General features: G+C 35.0%; 2 protein-coding genes across 6 annotated transcripts; both read right to left on the bottom strand.

The window, feature by feature from the left end:
* Positions 1-1496: 1496 nt before the first annotated feature.
* On the bottom strand, positions 1497-18845 carry LOC103954990 (1-aminocyclopropane-1-carboxylate oxidase). Of its 2 annotated transcripts, XM_048578191.1 has the most exons (5): positions 18798-18845; positions 3111-3238; positions 2770-2996; positions 2196-2529; positions 1497-1993 (listed from the first exon to the last, which is right to left on the bottom strand). In XM_048578191.1, exons 1-5 carry the CDS (start codon positions 18826-18828, stop codon positions 1691-1693), a joined length of 1023 nt encoding a protein of 340 aa, XP_048434148.1. In that variant the 5' UTR covers positions 18829-18845; the 3' UTR covers positions 1497-1690. The 2 variants fall into 2 exon arrangements, with proteins under 2 accessions (XP_048434148.1, XP_009365121.2); XM_009366846.3 differs by lacking the exon at positions 18798-18845 and having other exon boundaries at positions 3111-3290.
* LOC103954988 lies at positions 11360-16473 on the bottom strand. Of its 4 annotated transcripts, none has more exons than XM_048578189.1 (14): positions 16174-16473; positions 15467-16101; positions 15175-15338; positions 14935-14995; positions 14380-14445; positions 14080-14165; positions 13846-13909; positions 13331-13543; positions 12869-12934; positions 12697-12776; positions 12489-12613; positions 12305-12420; positions 12020-12083; positions 11360-11825 (listed from the first exon to the last, which is right to left on the bottom strand). In XM_048578189.1, exons 1-11 carry the CDS (start codon positions 16313-16315, stop codon positions 12499-12501), a joined length of 1692 nt encoding a protein of 563 aa, XP_048434146.1. In that variant the 5' UTR covers positions 16316-16473; the 3' UTR covers positions 11360-11825; positions 12020-12083; positions 12305-12420; positions 12489-12498. The 4 variants fall into 4 exon arrangements, with proteins under 4 accessions (XP_048434146.1, XP_048434147.1, XP_048434145.1 ...); XM_048578190.1 differs by having other exon boundaries at positions 12020-12074; XM_048578188.1 differs by having other exon boundaries at positions 12020-12074; positions 12305-12368.
* Positions 18846-18849: the final 4 nt, after the last annotated feature.

Raw genomic sequence — 18849 nt, 5'->3', positions numbered from 1 at the left:
TCTGTCCATGTCCCATAAAGTAGTTTGAGCTGCCATTCCCAGATTCGATTTAGCCGAAAGCACTTGATTTTAATTTGGCACATCCTGGAATCATCGACGCAAATGAAAAGGTCTTCATGGTGTTAATTAAACTAGATTAACCATAAACCAAATGTAAACCATGAATCCATGATACTTTTTCCCATCTTGAAAGCACCCTTTCTTGTTTACTCCTCTGGCTTATCTTTTTAATAATTAATCGTCCCTTATTTCTGCTTTTGCTCATCACCTGCTCAGCATGTCGGCATGGCATGCCTTGTGGCCTCAACTTCTTTCATCTCTCTATGTACAGATTTTGAAGTCATATTATTTACTTAGAAGTGATGACTTAGTTACTTTCTACAAATAAGTGATGACTTTAGTTTGTAAGGACACTTTTAGTGTTGAACTGGTCATGAATATATCTCTGTAACCCTTTATTCAATCAATGGAATATAGTGTTTTTTTTTTTCTTCTCAAAAAAATCTCATTAGGGTTAAAAAAACCAATTTTAAGTTCTATCCTCCCAGCTCCCACCATCTTCCATCATTTTCAATTCCTCATTTCTCCATATACTTTATGAAAACGACAAATGAAAAACAAAAGATTATAAAACTGGGCTCTAAAACGAGAAACCATTGTGGTAGACGTATTTACAATGATTGAATGCTAAACTATACATATGATAATATCGTATTTTACGGTGTTTGTGTCATATAAAATTATACTAAATTCAACTCCGAATTGTTAATATTTAAGAAGGATATCATTAGATGGAATGCAATTTCCCTCCATGTACCAAAATCTAGATAGAGCTGCAATTCCAGGCTTCAATTAAGTCAAAAGCACTTATTTTCCAATGGCACATCCTTATACCATTGTCACAAACGGAAAGGTCTTTACCCTAATCTAGTTCAACGATAAACCAAGTGTAAATCATGATACTTTTTCCCATCCTGAAAGCACCTGTATTGTTTTACATTTTTGCTTGTGATTTTAATGATCTCTTGTTCTTGCTTTAAATTAAAAACATTTATAGCTTGAGTTCACCATGTCGGCATGGCTGCTGCCTTATCCCCTCAGCCTCTTTTATCCCTATTCCCACTGAATGTAGAGTCCTTTTTCTACGGTCAAAACTTAAATTGATAAATTTATAGACTCTGCTGACAATTTAGTTAAGCACAGTTGGCTTTGAATGCTACTGCTGCTAATGGATCTGCACATCAGATCTAGATATACAGTCTTAAGTCTTAACTGCTTGTGTTCCCTTAAGCAGTACTGTTCTATATAAAGTTTCTTCTTCGGTGTGGCTAACTGTAAATTTTAAATCCCTTAAGCAGTACTGTTCTATATAAAGCTTATACTTGTCAATATGTTGTTGATACGTTCTCTACAAACGCTTATATTGTTGATGTTGGTTATATACAACTACACATGTTTATTTATTTACTAACAAAACAGGTAAAGAAACAGAAAAATAACAAATCTTCCAAGTCATATTATACATAATAAAATAGTGATCACATTGGTTACTTTCTGCATCGATTTCCGCATTAATAGTAAATAAAACCTTGAAATTTAGTTCAAGCAAAAAATTTGTTCACACGCCCATAATTACTTTAAGCAAACAACTCTTTTTCCAACAGCTTCTAGTAAAAGTACTTAATCACTCTCAAGCAGTACTTATAACTGGACCCAAACCAAAACTGGCCTTAATTTCCACTGCTTTCATGGCTTCAAATCTTGGTTCCTTGGGCTCGAACTTGACCCCAGCATAGAGCTTCATGTAGTCTTCGAACACGAACTTCGGGTACACTTGATTCTTCTCTTCTGCTTCTTTCTCCACTAGGGTTGGTGCTGGGTAGATCACCGCATCACTGCCTGGGTTGTAGAATGAAGCTATGGACATTCTGGTGCCATCTGTTTGGGCAATCACCCTGTGTTCCACACTCTTGTACTTTCCGTTGGTGATCACCTATAGGAGTTCAAAAAAAAATGTATGTTTGTATATGTAAGTATTCAAATTGGGGGTTAAGTAACATTAAGTTGGAATATGATTGGGTTATAATCAGTCCTTTTCTAGTGCGGTTAACTCTGAATAACCGTAAAATTGGAAAATTTTAAAAAGTGCAGTCAAGATCGAAGTTGTTGAGTTAATAGGGTTAAATTTTAATTACCTCAAGTTGGTCACCAAGATTGATAACAATGGAGTGGCGCATGGGAGGCACATCAACCCACTCTCCGTCCTTGAGGAGCTGGAGGCCACTGACCTTGTCATCCTGGAAGAGCAAGATGAGGCCGCCGGCATCGGTGTGGGCCCGGAGACCCTTGATCAGGTCTGGGTTAGGACATGGAGGGTAGTTGCTCACCTTGGTGCCGAAAGTTGGTCCCTTTGTTCCATAAAATGCCTTCTTAAGGTACCCTTGTTCCAGTCCAAGATTCTCACACAACAAGTCCAGCAGCTGCTCTGCTAATTTTTCCAATTTCAATGCAAACTCCTTCATCACATTCCTGCATACATAAGTTTTCATCACAATTCCGCGTCAGATATCACATAATATGCCTAAAACTCGAAAACCAACTATTTTCAGGTAATAATTTTCACACTCTTGTTTTCTCCTTCTGCAATAACCTTTTTGTTTCTGTCTCATTTGATTTATGCAATCATGAGACTAGAAAAATACGAAGAGTGCATGGGAGAAAAGGAGAGCGCAAAAATCACTTCTTTATGTTACTGTGCGATTGCCATACCTGTACTCATCCTTGAGATCTGGTACTTCAGAGATGTTCGATTGAGGAAGATGGCGCAAGTGGAAAGTGCTTTCCCAATCCATATCTTTGACTTCTGTCTGAACACCCTCAAGGCCTTTGCTGGCCACCAGCTCCTTGAACCTTTGCTCCAAACACTGCTTGTAGTGCTCTTTTGTCAGCCTCTCCACTGTGTCCAGAAACTCAGTTGGAATCCCATGACTCACCAGCTGCAATATTTATCAAAACCCAAAAGGTAATTATAATGTGAAATATTTAAGAGAGAGAAAGATGAACTGAACATAGAAATTAGGAAGATAATTAAGCATCTTAATTATAATCACCTCAAAGAAACCCCAGTTCTCACAGGCATCTTTGATCTTTTCCATTGTAGCTTTTCTTCCCTCACCATTGAGGCTCTCCAAGTTGATAACTGGGAAGTTCTCCATCTCTCTCTCTCTCTCTCTCTCTCAACTCTTTCTCTCTCTACAAGTGTTTGGCTAATTTGTTCTTGTGGAGTGGAGTTTGGTGCTTGTGCTATTTATAGAGATAGCAATGACCCGAAACGTAAAAAATAAAACTTCTTGTAGTTAAACATGCAAACTATTTGTACAGTAGTGAAGGGTAACTTGAGGAATTATAATAAAGAAATTAATATTCTAAAAGGAAAAAAACAAATCCAAATAGCATAATCATGTGGCCCCACTATCTACTATGTTTGGATCGATCCATGGGCTAAAATTAATTTGCATTGTTCTACTTAATATTCTCTTTGCACTACCTAAAATGAAAAAGAAAAAGAGAAAACCTTCTCTATATATCTTCTCGAGTCTTTGGTTGGTAATATGGACCACAACGGCACCATCCATGGTTGCTGGCTTGCTCAGATCTTTCCAATTTTTTAGCGCTTTGACCAAATAATTGGGGTTTGGCTTACCCCACGGTTCAATTTGCATGCATGCTGAGGACCCCGCACTATCACTTTCTATCTGTTTGGAGTGCCTTCAAAATGATTTGGAAGGAAGGTGCCTAGCTCTTGCTTTTGCATTTTTTCAAAATTATTTCAAGTTTGATTTATACAGTGGTGGAAATATATTGTGTCCTTGCATGATGGCGTGGGTTCGAACCCCATCAGTGGCTAATTTAACATTTAACTTATTAACGCTATCGTTTCACTAAAAAAAAAAAAAATTAAATAAAAAATAATAGTCATTTTGTTTTTTGTTTTCACTTTTTTAAAAATTGAAAACTGAAATTTTGTTTGGTAACTAATTTTAGCGTTCTGTATTTATAAAAAAATAAAAATAAAACTAAAAACTACTTTCTTGAGTTTTCAAAATCTGGTCTTGAGTTTATAGTATTTGGTTTTTGATTTTCCTTTTTTATTTGAAAACTAAAAATAGTTATAAAATAAGATTTTAGTCAGTTTAAAAATGAAAACCAAAAAGAAAAAACTAAAAACGAAATGGTTATCAAACAACCCCTTACTTATTAATACATGGATTTATTTATGTGTGTATTTGTGGATCAACTTTCAATGTATATCAGAACTCGGTTATGTAGCCTTATTACTTCACTTAAATAATAACATGCAAATTAGTTTTTTTATTTACTAATATACTTAGAAATATCACAAGTTAATTATATGTCGTATACAATGGCGGAATCACAAATTATTCAACAAATGGGCTAAGTTAAAATAATTAAAATTTCAAGCATGAACTCTTAAAATCCAAATAATAAACACGTAAACTCGCAGCTGTACAAATAACTAAAAATAAAGTGGCCAAGAACTTACTAATTGATAAGATTAATCAATAAACTTGCAGACTAAGAGTCAAAGATATATCTATGTCTGAGTGCCTCTTTGTATTTGGCAAGAGGTGTAGGCTATTGTTTTTTAGACTTCAAATGTCTAGTCAGGTCTGTAACTCTATATTGAATTAACAAACAGCTTTCATAAGTTATGAGTGAGTGTATTGAGTAGTGAAAGGTTAATTACAATATACAAACAGCCACGTATTGCAGTAATGACAATGAAGTTTTCAATTTAATACTATAAGTTTTTATTGTTGGTTAAAGTAGTTAGTTTTTAAGCATTTAAAATACTTTTATTATTTTATATTCTCTAAAAGAAAACTAATTAGGATTCAAACTTTACATTAGTTGCGTAGGTAAGAACCATAAAAAAATCAAATCATATAATAGCCGAACTAATTAGTATTTTTAAGGGAACTTTAATGAAAAACTCCTTACTTTAACGAAAAATCACATTTTTATACTAAAAAGTCAATCATGGTACTATTCACTTTACCATTTATTTTGTCTTTATCATTAAAACTTAAAGTTTTCAAACCGTTTTCATTAGTTTTCCTTATGTTTAATATTAAAAACCTCCCTAGCCATGTACATGGCTCCACTAGTGGTCGTATACTATTTTTTGTTGTCAAATTTAGAAAGAAAAAAATGCTTATAAAATAATGTTGTTTTATCATATACTCTTAGTATAATATGTGAAATTATGCATTGCGTGTCTTGTGCTCCTATTTAATTACCATTTTATCATTTGTCCTCAATTGGAGATATAATGGAGTTGTTAATAAAACAGAATGGACAATGAGATGTTTACAAATGATACATGTGGTTCTAAATCAAAGCCAAAGACTTCTCTACCCAAATTAACGAACAAGACTTAACTAATTAACCAAATCTACTGACGGACGTCATGCATGCACGTGGGCGGCTTCCATGCTTAATCTAGCATCAAAATCTAATACATTTTTCTTAGATTGTGTAATTAAATAAGAATAACAGTATGCCAGTCTAATATCCTGCACTAACTATGAAATATGCAGTATAATATCTTTCGGATAAGTTTAGGAAATAACTTAGGTTCATCCGCAGCCGCTCGTTGATGAGAAAATATATTAATGTTGAATTGTCGATTACGCCTTTCAGTTTGTTCTTAACTAGTAAACCACGACGTGATCGATGACTTGCTTTTTTGGACGAATCTTGCGGAGAAAACCACTAGATTTAGTTCACATTATTCGTCAATAGAATATTGACGTCGAAAGCTTTTGGCTCATCATTGAACTAAGAATATTGATGAGTTTGATGTAAAGATGAATCAAGGTGCAAATTAAACACCGATTCATTTTTGTTAGTAAAAGTGGCATAACTAGTGGCGAATTACAATTATCCATTCCTTTTGGGCGTAGAGGATAGTTGAGAATTGCATCCTATCCATGGCCACGATCAAGCAGATTCACAACTTAAAAGTATCAAACCTAGGACATCTCATTTTTTTCTTTTAGGAAGCTGTTATTCAAACTTCTCCACTGAACCATTTATTGTGGTTAAACACCGATTCTTTGAACCAACACTTATGTTTCCTTTGTAAAATTTAAGAGCTTTGCAAGATATAAAAAAAGGCAACATTAAATGCGATTCTATTGCACATGATCATGTTCTCATTTCACTCTTTTCCCCATAGATGCTAATAAAGTGAACTTCTTGCTCCAATCTAAATTAGAACTATATAAAAGTACTTGATTTAAGCACTATGACAATTGATGATAATGTTAGTGAAAAACACTTAAAAAAATTTAAAGATAAAGAAAACATTTCACCTGTCAATGATAGTTAAGTACAATAACAATTTAATTTAGGAGTTTTTTTTTTTTCTTCGGATCGGGAATTAAAGTAGATTCAATAAAAAACTTATTTGTATATAAATGGAAACAAAAAAAAAAAAAAAAAAAAAAAAAAAAAAAAACCTACTACATGATTAATTAAGACAACTGTATCTTTGTGCTTTCAATCATTATTTGGATAGAAACCAAACAAAGTAGATAATTTTGGTCCATGTTTGTGGGGGAATACACAATGTGAATAGTGAATACGAACAACTTTACTATACAAACTAAGAAAAGCCAATAAAAATATTCTCTCTCTACTTTCCATCTCTGTGGGTTACACTCAACAGAAGACTATCTTTTAATATCAAGCTAGGGCGAAAAAGGTTGAGTCAGCTCCCATATCTCCAATAATACTGTTCACCTGGTCTGACCTCTGCCCAATCAAATTCTGCCAAATTTGCATGAAATCGTTAAATAATTAACCCTTCAATTCGTCATATGTCAAATTTAACTTTGAGACTCTCCGTCAAACTGTAAATATACAAATGAGAAAATACTGAGGTGAGGATTTGAGACATCCTACTAACCATAATCTGGCCCTGAGGTAATTTTATATTCACGACGTCTTTTATGAAATGATGTCTAGGGTTTCTTTCAGTTGTTAAAACTATGAGTTTCTAAAGCAAACTTTGACACCGATTTTGGATATAAATTCCTTTTCTTTTGGTTTTTTCGTCACTTGATTTGTCTCTTATAGGATTTGTTTGTAAATATTTTTAAAATGGCTGAAAGCGTTTTGAGCGAAAATGTTTTTTTAATCAATTTTTAGTAGAAATGCAAGAGTGAAACCTAAAAAAAAAATTTGGAGTGTTTTCAACAAGAAACACATAACTGGTGTTTTTTAGAAAAAGCGCTTCAAGTGTTTTTGGAAATCAAAAATATTTTCTCTAAAAATGTTTTTGATCAATTTAAAAGTATTTCTAAACAAGATGTAACTTAGTAGTTAGGTATAGCTAGTGGAAGACAGATTGAGGGATCCTCTGGAAAGACCCTTTAATTAGGTTCCTTTCACAATCCAATTCACCCATGATACCATCCAAATATAATAATATCCCTTACTACTTTTATAAAGTATAAAGTAACCAAGATTATGGGAAGCACTCCTACCTGAATGGTCGGAAAATGCTGTGGCACTCGATGGGATAAAGTAATGTTTTGCGTCAAACACCACTCGGACACAAGAAAACAAACCCATTTGGAAAGCATTGCACATGCCATACACATTCATAATTGGTAGCAAGTGATACGATCAATTAAGTGATGAAAAATGTGGCTCCTACGCACCCACCGCATTGTTCGTGAGCTTTTTGTGCATCTCCTGCAGGTCCTGTCTATTCTGAAAATTAACACAAGAAGTTCTAGATAAGTACATGAATTTGCAAGCTCCTATAACTTGTGGAACAAGATTTTTCAATTTGTTGGATTTCTTTTAAATCATGTACAAATTGCGATAGGATTGGGACAGATCAAAGAGTTAAAACCAAAACGTGTACATGATATCGCATTTTGCTATTATGCCCTCACATGGGATTTATGTGAATTAATTTGGAATGTAGCTTTTGGACCATTCGATCATTTTAGTGGTTGCGAGGTGGATTAAGTTTAATATATATTGGACAGAGACCCTTCCTCTATCCAATAATTCTATGGATTAGGTATAAAATTGCAAGTTGTGGATGGCCTACATTAGAGATTTAAGGTGTTTTCGGTGTTGGTAAAAGCTTTCAATTAGCACTATTTCCGTATAATGTTGCAAGAAAAAAAATATTATTACTGTCACAACATAGTTACATTCACCTTATGTCATCTACATATCAATAATATATCAAAATAATATCGATACAGTGAAATTATTTGTTACGGTACATAATATGCTATTTGAGAAAAATGTGACAACAACAGTGGCATTTGAGAGAGAATTACACTGTGAGTAAAATTTTGGTACGAGTCATGTCATTAGTGGAAAAAGGAAAAAAGGGTAAGAAAGTAAAAAAGCAGAAGGAAAAAAAACCAAAATGGAGTTTTTTTGGGTGCATTCTTGATCAGGATGTTTATTGGAACTAAGGTGGTTTAGGACCATTTAGCGGCCAGAAAATATATATCTGAAGGTCTTTCACTATTCGTTCTTTAATTTGTTCCTATAAATTTGAGTTATTTTTTGTGGGTTTCAATTAGCTATCTAGTTATAAAGTAGACGTTTAAGACTTCTTTTTATTTTGAACAAATGATATTATCTATACAAATGGGGGAGGGGATGGGCTTGGCCTCATAATGGGCTAGCAATAATGTGCTTCAAATTCGTCTTTGACGAGAATCAAACCTAAGACATCTCACTTACAAGTGAATAGGAATACCACTAATTAAACTGTAATACTAATTGGCAGCAGACATTTAAGACTTGAGTTTGAAAGGTTGAACCTATTATTTCATTTGGAAATGGAGTAAGAAAGTTTGGGAATCTTATTCCTGGTTCAAAACTATGACTATTGACTATTGCTTGGAAAATTAATGTACCAAAAAACTCGATCCCCTTAGGTCACGCCATATCATACTCAATCACGTTAAACTCTTTCCCTAAACAGCAGTTTTGGTGGCAGCTCTTTGCTTGACTTAATTTGCCATTTCTCTATACAGTCACGTCGCCTCATCTTCTTCGTAAAGTTATCGGCACTTTTCTTTTCGGTGTTAGAAGATGTCTCAAGTTTTCAATCCCTTCTCAGTTTCAATTCTGTAAAGTCGCATATCTGGCTGTATCACTTGAGCTATGAAGTTATGAACATGATCACGTTGTGAAATTCCTACAAAGCTTGCGTGTTGCAAATGAAAAAGGTAATCAGCACTATTAGCATTTTTCACGACCACCTACGATAACATTTGTGACATCAACCAATGAAAATTCATTGTACAAGAACATTTTCTAATATGACGGGCTAGTTATATCATGCTTAGAAAATTCTAGGGTTTGTGAGAGCATGTGTTATCAATTATATCATCAATGTGATGAATGCGATATCAATAATAGTCAATGTTTGTATTTATTTTGTACTAATTACTTTATGCATGGGTGGGTGTTGACACATCTATGGCACCACTTCTTTTACATAATTTTTGACATACGTTTTTATGGAGCTCACTTCGCAATGTATTTTAGCAATCTGAATTGTTTATCTTTTAGAACATCATTCATATGTCACCTTTGCAAAAAATTAGACAAATCCAAACCATTCATTTGTATTGAAGAAAAAGAGACGAATCCGGTTTTACAAAGAAACCATAAGCTCTTAATCCAATAATCATATTGTTTCAGATTTTGGTGATTGTTGATAGACATAACATTTGAGGGAAGACCTAAAAGATAAACGGTTTAGATTATTAAAATACATTACAAAATAGATCCCATAAAAACGTATGTCAAAAAGTAAGTAAAAAATATGGTGCCACAAAAAGGAAAAGAAGGGGAATATTATTGGTGGCTTTGACTATTGAATTTTGATCAACAAGGACCATGACTTCACCAAATCGTGACATAGTAACTGATTTGATGTGGATTAATATTTTCCCTATTTTATGATAATAATATAGTAATCACATAGTGAATTAACTTTAAGAGACATGATTCCCGCAATTCATTTTCATTTACGAACGACCATCTATTTAGTTATGTCATTTAATTATTTTTTAATTTATTCAATTCAATCAGCTATAAAAAGAAAGAGAAGATCAAGAGAAACTTCCCTAACCCTAATCCCTCAACCAACAAAATGTAAGAAGCCAAATTCTACGGTATTCATTGAACTGATACAATATTGGGGAATATCCATGGAAATCCTTTCTGTGGCGAGGCTTCATTTTCCGAAGGCTCCAAGGCACACAGATTGGATTAGAGAGATTAATTCTGTCTAATAACAGAAAAAGAAATGGGAAGAGGATCCTCTTCAGATCCACTTTGTGGAGATCCTAGAGATCCCCATATCTTAGCTGTTCATCATACATCGTGCGGCTAATTTTCGTCAGATACTATTTATGTTTAATTTTAAATAAAAAAAATTAAATAATTTCTAACCATACGATACACGATGAATGACTAGGATCCACACAAAGTGGATCCGGATGGGATACAATTTCAAAGAAATGTGGTTGCCTGCTGCATCTGACCAATTCCTTCAATTCCAATTTGTAATTTCCACTAATTCACTTGGAGCCTTTCCTGCCAACTTCGTGTGAGATATTTATGTATTTGAATTGACGACTCCTGAGAGAGTCAAATAAAGCTATTGACTTTGACTCTTTTGGGGTCGTGGTTTTGATGTGTGACTAATGATCAAATAGTCACCGATCGTTTTATGGGGACAAAATAAGGTTCAATTGGCCCATGGGTGGCTTGTTAGATGAACAATATTTGATTTGTAATCCTTGATGAATTTTCTTCAAGACTAATCAAACATATGACTCGTAATGAGGTCTCGTTTTGCATGATCGTTTTGTAGGATAGAATATGTTCAATGCAATTCCAAAATCTTACAACGAATTCATATTTTTAGAGAAGCTAAGGGCTTATTTAAAAGTGCTTTTAAAATGGTTGAAATTATTTTTTATCAAAATGATTTTGGAACATTTTTTTAGTACAAATGCTAGTGAATCCTAAAATAGTATTTGAAGTGTTTCATACAAGAAGCAAATAAGAAAGCACTTCGAGTGAAGTATTTTCTCTAAAAACAATTTCAGTCATTTCAAAGACACTTGATATAACAAATGATTTTGTTATATTAGGATGTACTATAATCAGTCTTGTGTTTGATTTAGTAATTTTCTTCATGTAATAATTTACATCTGAAGTTATATTGTCTTTAAAAGAAAAACTACGCATTAATTTGATCTTGAAGTTATGTATGTACACATAAAATTGAATTTTGATTTAATATATGGATTTGTTTTGGTCTAAGAAAATCACAAGATAAATTAAAAAAACATAATCTTAGCCAGAACCTAATGGTAATAATTTGTTGTGGCGGCCGCAGCAAGCAACACTCACGAGAGCGAGACCTCGTCAATGAGAATCTCTCCCTCGCAAGTGTTCTCAGGCGGCCGCACCAAAGAACTTCTCATGAATGGGAGCCCATAAAAAATGAGCGAGCGTTACGTTAACCAAAACTCAATGGGCTGACTAGTTGGACCTTATTTTGCTCTATGCATCCTTTGCTATTGAAATTTTTGTTGAACAAAAAAATATGAATCATGAGAGAATGCTGGCCCGTATACTTCACTTCAAGCTATGCTCTACACATCTCCAAATGTCAAAAATTTCTGTTGGTAGTCTTCAAAAATCAAATCTTTGACACGGTTGCTCCGTGGCGTATCCTGCACAAGAAGAAGCTTAGAGTTATGGTTATGCCGCACGAAATAGTTCGAGGGAGACAAACAAGCAAACGACTATGCCAGGTTTACTGCTAGCAAAGACCTAAATCCATTATATTTCAGACTTGCTTTCACTTCTCAATCAGTGACATAGAAATAGTCGTGAACATGGAAGAGAGGGAGAAGGAGATTCTTACTAAGCACCGAATTTCCTCTTAATCGGCTAATGATGATTTTACCAGTGTTTGCGCTCTGTAAAAACTTGGTGAAAAAGAAGTGTGAATATGTTAGTTGTCAAAAGGGCATAAAAAGAAGCAAACAATCCCGGTAATATACAAATATAACTGCAGAGGAATGTATTGTAGCAGGAATTTGCAAAGAGATTACACAATGCAGGAAAATAGGCTTAACTTCAACGATGTTAAACAAATGGTGCTGGCTGTGTGCAAGTGTAATTGTGTTGCCTATCAGGAATCACTTACATATTTATGTTAACCCGAAGCAGGGGCCACTCCCAAAGTAAAAAGTGCGTTTGCCAAGAGACGGCTGAAAGAGTCAAATCAGATCATTTTGTTAGACTCATCTCCTTGCTGTAAAGCTGACAAACAAAAATTCATCATGACATGGAACTCGAATGAGCAACAATATACTATTTAGACAGTTTACCTCTTATGCTCTACTTATAGCCTACTTGTAGCATCAAATGACGATAGCTACGGCCACGCATAAAACACTGCCATTTATACTGTACAAATTTCGGGTAACTCATCTGCATCCTTTCTTGGACAAGCCTGAAATCAGATAACTGCATAACTAACCAGATAGAGCTTCATGATCATTTTCTAGTACCTTCAGTCCAAGAAAAATAGCTCACCATCTTACAATACACCGCTGAATGCCTCTAGATATGGGGCGAATGACGGATGGATCCCGTTGAGCATACAACAAACCAACCTAAGAAATGATAAGAAATGCACGATCTTAATATTAATATTGCAATGCATTTCTATCTGCAAATGAAAAAAATTGAAGAGATATCTATCTACCTCCACCAATGCAACAGCAGACGGATCGTCCATGATCTCAAGGCTACAATCAGCTAGATAATTAATCTGCACCCAAGTACATAGGAAAAAGTAAATAAAAAAGCATCCAGGAAGGAAAAGACAGATATAAGTTGATGCATTCTCCCACCCTAAGCTAAGAAAACGTATACTCTTTGTTTCTCCTGCCTGAATTGCAGAAAGAGTTCAAGGGGGCATACCATCAACCTCAAAGATATGAATATCTATCAAATGACCTATCAAGTCAGGGAAGGGAAAGTGCTTTAACGTTTCAACCAGCTACTTATGAGGCATAATTACTATTGTTATCAACGTTGTACAAAAGCATAGACTATAAAATATGTAAAAACAAATTTTTACTGAAATATTCAGCTTTATTCCAAGTGTAGAACTAGTAATTCTACCAAGTGTCAGAAACAAAAAAAGAAACCACAGACTACGTACTCCAAATTCTGTATTAATTAGAGACTGCACAAAATCCATCAGCTGAATCTTTGCCCATCCAAGGCACATGGTAGGATCATTTTTAGGTGGAGGATGTCTCCATGGTGCACCAAAGCGTAGTCTATCTTTTGAAAATTTTCCACTTCGTGCATCAGCAGCAAACTTTTGAAGGAGCCCCAGTGCTTTCTCCATGGCCGGATTCACTACAGTAATCTAAATGAATAGACTTGAATAGCAAGTAAGGCAGCACAAATTGCATAAAGAATTATAAAATTACGAAAGAGGCATAACCACGGTTGTTAACAGGCCAAGTTAGTCGGTAAGACTAATGTATATACATCTAGGAAATCAAATATACAATGAAGTGAACAGAAATTCCAAGAAGGTGAATTGCAAGTAATACATCATGAGATTTCTATACACTTATCAATGAACCAAAACTTAAATATGACAACAAAGGTTCACGAAATTACAAAGATAAATGAGTAAGATCATCATGCTCCAAAGAAACTTACTTGCAAGTAAGCTAAATATGAATCCACAATGTCTTCAAATGTGCTATCTTTGTTGTCTTCTAACCTTCAGATAAACAAAAAGGGTATTTATACAGCATTAAAACTATATACAAATAAAGTAGTCATAAACCATGTAGGATCAATTCTGGAAAAAATTAGGCACAGGTTGATTGGTGAAGAAGACACATGATATGAGACGAGATGGTAAAAAACAAAGATAAATATCACCCTTACAGTTGATAGTAATTGGCCTGTTTCAGTGCATAGAGCTCAAATAGGTGTCGTGGGTTTGGGCCAAATACCTCAGCAATCACCGACCACTGAATTTTGACAAAAATAAAGCTAAAGGTCACTAAAATATCCAGCAGTTCAGGACATAAAGAAAGAAAAAAGTGCAAGAAAATGAAGAATCATCAGGAAATCTGATGGACCTAATTTCAGGATTAGTAGGAAAACCGATCGATTTTTATTTCCCCCTGCCCAATTTTACTACACTGGAAAGTATGTTTATTCAAAATTAGAGAAGCGTATTACCTCTGAATTACTGAAATAATCAGTAACCATATGTAACTTAGCTTCCTGGGGACTCCAGCCAAAAGCCTGCAGAACAAACCAAGTATAAATCCATGATAACCTCCAGTATCCACACAATATTCGAAACATGAACACGACATTTTAGAACAGGCCCCGAAATGACATGTCAGTCTAAGTTGAGTCGTGGCTGGCAGGGGGCTCAACACTTTTAATGGGTTGTGCCAGGAACAGTCACATGATAAGCCATTCCAGGCAAGAACACATTATGGGTTCATACCAGGCACGACATGTAGCAAAAACAAATTAAAAAACAAAATCTCAAATCTACTGAACCACGTCGCAAAATATAGAATTGAGCACGATACAAGTCACGGAACAAATGTTCCCATGCTTCATGCTTCAAGCTTAAGGTATTAGTATCTGCACAGCAGAAAAGAATAACTAGTGTTTGTTCCTTTTGGTCAATGAAGTAAAGGCAAATGCAAACACATGTAATGATCTTGTATAACCATGCATCTTTAGAGTAATACGGTTTCAGAGTCTCAGTTTAGGTACCTCACGAGAGATGAATATGTCTGGAAATCCAAAATCCATGTAAGCTCGGTATGAATAGTAACTGTAACAAAGCAACAGGAATTAGAATTCAAACAAACAAGAAAATAAACTGAAAAGGAGGAAATACACCGAAAAGTAGGCCACTGCAGAAGTTTAAAAGGTTAATTATTAGCTTGTGACATATAAATGTATAAGTGATATGATGTTATAGAAACACAAATGGCTAGGAATGAATCTCACCTATCCGATGTCACGAGTACAACAGGAAAGCACCTCTCATTTGCACCTAAAGCAATTATTCTCCATATTAGACTGTCGTGATACATGGATCCGCAGACTGATGAATTCTCTTCCAACAGAATCGCATTCTTTAAAACTTCGACATTGTTAATAACCAGCTTAGGCTGCTCCATACAATAAGAAACATCACAATTAGAGATTCATAAAAACTCCACACACTAATCAAAACCACACAAAATTTCAGCAAATACTAAGAATGAGTATAAGCAACCAAAAATGCGAACTTTATTACCTGAAAATGATCAATTTCAGCTGCTTGTGACAACAACTCCATCAACAAACAAGGCCAATCAGTACACGAATTCGCTAAAGACCCCGAAAATCCCCCAGTCCGATTCAAATGAGCAATGGCATTAGCCCTCCAACTCTGCTGCTGCTTAATCACCTCCTTTGCCAATCTCAATGCCACAACGGCCTCCCTATAATACGAAGCCTCCTCCAACGGCACATTCTTCTTCTCAGTCAAACCCAAAATCCCATCAATCTCTTGGCCATTACATCGAGCACTTAGCGCGAACACTGCCCGATCCCACAAAACCGACCCGGAAACTTTCTCAGAAAGCGCGTTCTTGGAAGCCCCATTGCCGGCAATAACGCGGCGGAGCGCCGTGTTAAGACCATGCCATTTGCTGAGAATGGAGAAGATTTGATGGGAGCTGATGGAACCCAGCTGGACGCCCTTGTGAGCCATGGATTCGAGGCAGCTTTCGAGCTTGGTTCGGCAATTGGGTAAAGTGGTCGGCGGGCAATTGGACCAGGAAGCCCATGGAAACGATTGACTGAACTGCGGGTGGTGATCTTTGATGGACTCGGCGAAGTCGACGTAGCCAGTGAGGTGAGGGCCTTTGTTCCACTCCCCCAGCAGACCTGGAGAAAGACGAAGTGTTAGAATCTAGAGAGAGATATGGAGAGAGCGAAAGAGAGTAAAAGGGTGATTACGTTCGAGGATGACGGTGGTTTTGCCGGCGCCTCTGGGGCCGTGAAGGATCAGAGGCTGAGGCACGCGGTGGCGCTGGGCGTGGTTGTTGAGCACGGTTTCTAGCAATGGCCGTGGGATGATCTTCCATGGTTTGTACACCATTTTCTGAGATTTATGAAGCTTACTAACTGTGGGTGGGTCGTTTGTGGTGGAAGGAGAGAGGGGTATTAGAAGGGTTTTAGAGACCAAACGACGGTGACCCTCAGCAAGCTACCTGAATAAATGTTTGTTCTTGGCCAATTGCTTGCATTTTTTTGTTTTTGTTTTTTATGTGACCAGAATGTTTACACAACAGTCAATAATTATCACCCAGCACTACGGTTTAATGATATTTCTATTCACTTATAAATAAAAGATTTTAAGTTCGAATCTCATGAATGGTAAATTTGATACCAAATGAGATCTTAGGTTTGAATCTCGTGGATAACGAATTTGATACCAAATTAGGCTGCTCATTATATGGCTTAACCAAACTCTTCATCTCCTTAATGTAAAATATCGATATACTAAAAAAAAAAAAAATTACCGCCTACGTGGTGGACACGGGTTAAGTAAGATAATCATTATAGTTATCATGTTCGACTCTTTGTTCATCAATTTGAGTACTCATTTTTGGATTTGGATCCTCTCCTGAGCTAATGGAGAAGATCCTCCTGACCCATCATCGTGGGCCGTTGGATTTTTATTCAACGACTACAAAATAGAGAGTCCTTTTAAAATTAAAATAATTGTAGTCGTTAGATAAAAATCCAACGGTCCATGATAATGGGTCAAGAGGATCCTCTCCATTAGCTCAGGAGAGGATTCAAATCCCTCATTTTATATGTTGTAATAGTGACATATGTGAGCTAGTCTATATAATAACGATAATGTTTCTAGGTCATCTAACTCACTCGGGTTTGGTTTTAATAATACGAATCATTCACATAATAGAATAATTAACCACTAGATTTGATTATACGATTGATAAATTTTTTATTTACAATTATAATCGTTCATTTTCCGTACCATTGAAACAAAAAATCCAACTCACTCTCTCTGCTTATGGTTCAGCCCATACCCAATTTAGTGGTTGAATATTGGGATTTATTGGTCCACAGTCATATCCCAATGTATGGTTCTCATGGGCAATGCAGAATTGGGTTCTGGGTGGCCAGAACAATTCACACACTATATTATCAGTTCCATACTAGCCAAGCCCATCCAGAAGGAGAATTTTCTTAATTGTGATCTTTTACAAATGAATATTTTTTGTTTGAGAAATGCTAAAGGAGATTTTTTCAAAAGTTGGACTCTTCATGAATTCTGATGTTGGCACAATGTTTTACAATGTTAGCACGAAAATTGATATTGACAAAAATTTATAGATTCACACTTTCAGATAATCTCCGTAACATTTCTCTTTTTGTTTCGATAAATATTCACGTTACCAATCTCTGTCACTCTCCTTGTTATTATTATTGTTATTATAATTAATGTAATTATTATTATTGAATGGATAGTGCTGGCTAGTTGGCTAGTTGGCATTTATATGAAACAACAAACCATATTTAAGTCAATATTGAAGAATATAGTAGTTCAATCAATCATTCATTCATTTTTGGGGGAAAAAGCAAACGTCATTCATAAATAAACGATATGACTCAAAAGGATTTTAGATGATAAATTTAAGTATTTCTCCGCATCAACTTCTCCATAATTTTCGTCATTTAACGTGACAGTTACACCTTTATATGATATTATTAATTTTTTTTATATATAAAATGTGTATTTGTTATTAGTGTAATGTTCTATGTCGATAACGTTCAACATTATCATTTACCCATTTACACAACGTAAGTCATAGTATTCAATCAGGAGCTTAAGTATCAACATCCCAAAAATAGTGACAAACTGGAACAGGAAGACTCAGACTTATCAAGCATCTATACTATTAGGCAGAAGGCCTTATGGTTAAACATTCATATAAACCCAAAAACAAACTTTTCTTTATTAAACCAAAAAAAGTAACCAAATATTAAAAAATGATTATATTTTTGTGAGAGCACAAGAGTGTCTTACAAAATTTTGACAAATTAGACCGTCAAAACAGAATTAGACACTCAAATAATATGTACATGTTTTTGTATCCTATCAAGATAAAAATTTGTAGATTGCAAAGTAATCTAAATGAAACAGATGTGTAAGTTCATCGAGTGTTATTAAGAAAACACCTCGTGCACGCAAAAGCAAGTACAAAGAGACTAGTCGTAAATTACGTGAGTATTATCAACTTGTATAACTTAATTTTTCTTTTCTTGAAAAAAAAAAGACAATTGGTGGTAAGTCACGGTTATCCATTCATTTTGAAATTCGAGAAAACACATAAAGACATTACAACCTACATCTAGTCACAAATCTGACTTTAACACCAACAATGAGTTTCGAATCGAAAACATTCAATTTTTAATTTTAAGAAAATCTCGTAATCCGTCCGTTACAGTCCCCATCGATTCTGATAGTTAACCTCCACTCCAGTCGTTGCCCAAAATCCAGCAAAAAGAAAAAAGAAAAAAAATCTGCCTGTCACTTCCTTTTCAGTCTTTCTCTCTCTCTCTCTCTCTCTCTCTCTTCATTGTTCGCCATTGTTGCTCTCT

Source organism: the organism of the source record quoted next, unplaced genomic scaffold (genome assembly GCF_019419815.1).
Source record: "Pyrus x bretschneideri cultivar Hongxiangsu unplaced genomic scaffold, Pyrus_bretschneideri_v1 Contig12, whole genome shotgun sequence".
Lineage (NCBI taxonomy): Eukaryota > Viridiplantae > Streptophyta > Magnoliopsida > Rosales > Rosaceae > Pyrus > Pyrus x bretschneideri.
This window is presented reverse-complemented; position numbering and strand designations above follow the sequence as displayed.

Excerpts from the sequence above, each read along its gene's own strand:
- LOC103954988 (XM_048578189.1), bottom strand. The coding sequence starts at position 16,315 with ATGGTGTACAAACCATGGAAGATCATCCCACGGCCATTGCTAGAAACC. Across the intron at positions 12,935-13,330 it reads TAATTAATACAGAATTTGGA|ATTAATTATCTAGCTGATTG; the intron begins GTACGTAGTCTG and ends ACTTGGGTGCAG. Across the intron at positions 12,777-12,868 it reads CTGCTGTTGCATTGGTGGAG|GTTGGTTTGTTGTATGCTCA; the intron begins GTAGATAGATAT and ends ATCATTTCTTAG.
- LOC103954990 (XM_048578191.1), bottom strand. The coding sequence starts at position 18,828 with ATGAAGAGAGAGAGAGAGAGAGAGAGAGAGA. Across the intron at positions 3,239-18,797 it reads GAGAGAGAGAGAGAGAGAGA|GAGAGAGAGAGAGAGAGAGA; the intron begins AAGACTGAAAAG and ends AGAGAAAGAGTT. Across the intron at positions 2,997-3,110 it reads AGAACTGGGGTTTCTTTGAG|CTGGTGAGTCATGGGATTCC; the intron begins GTGATTATAATT and ends TAAATATTGCAG.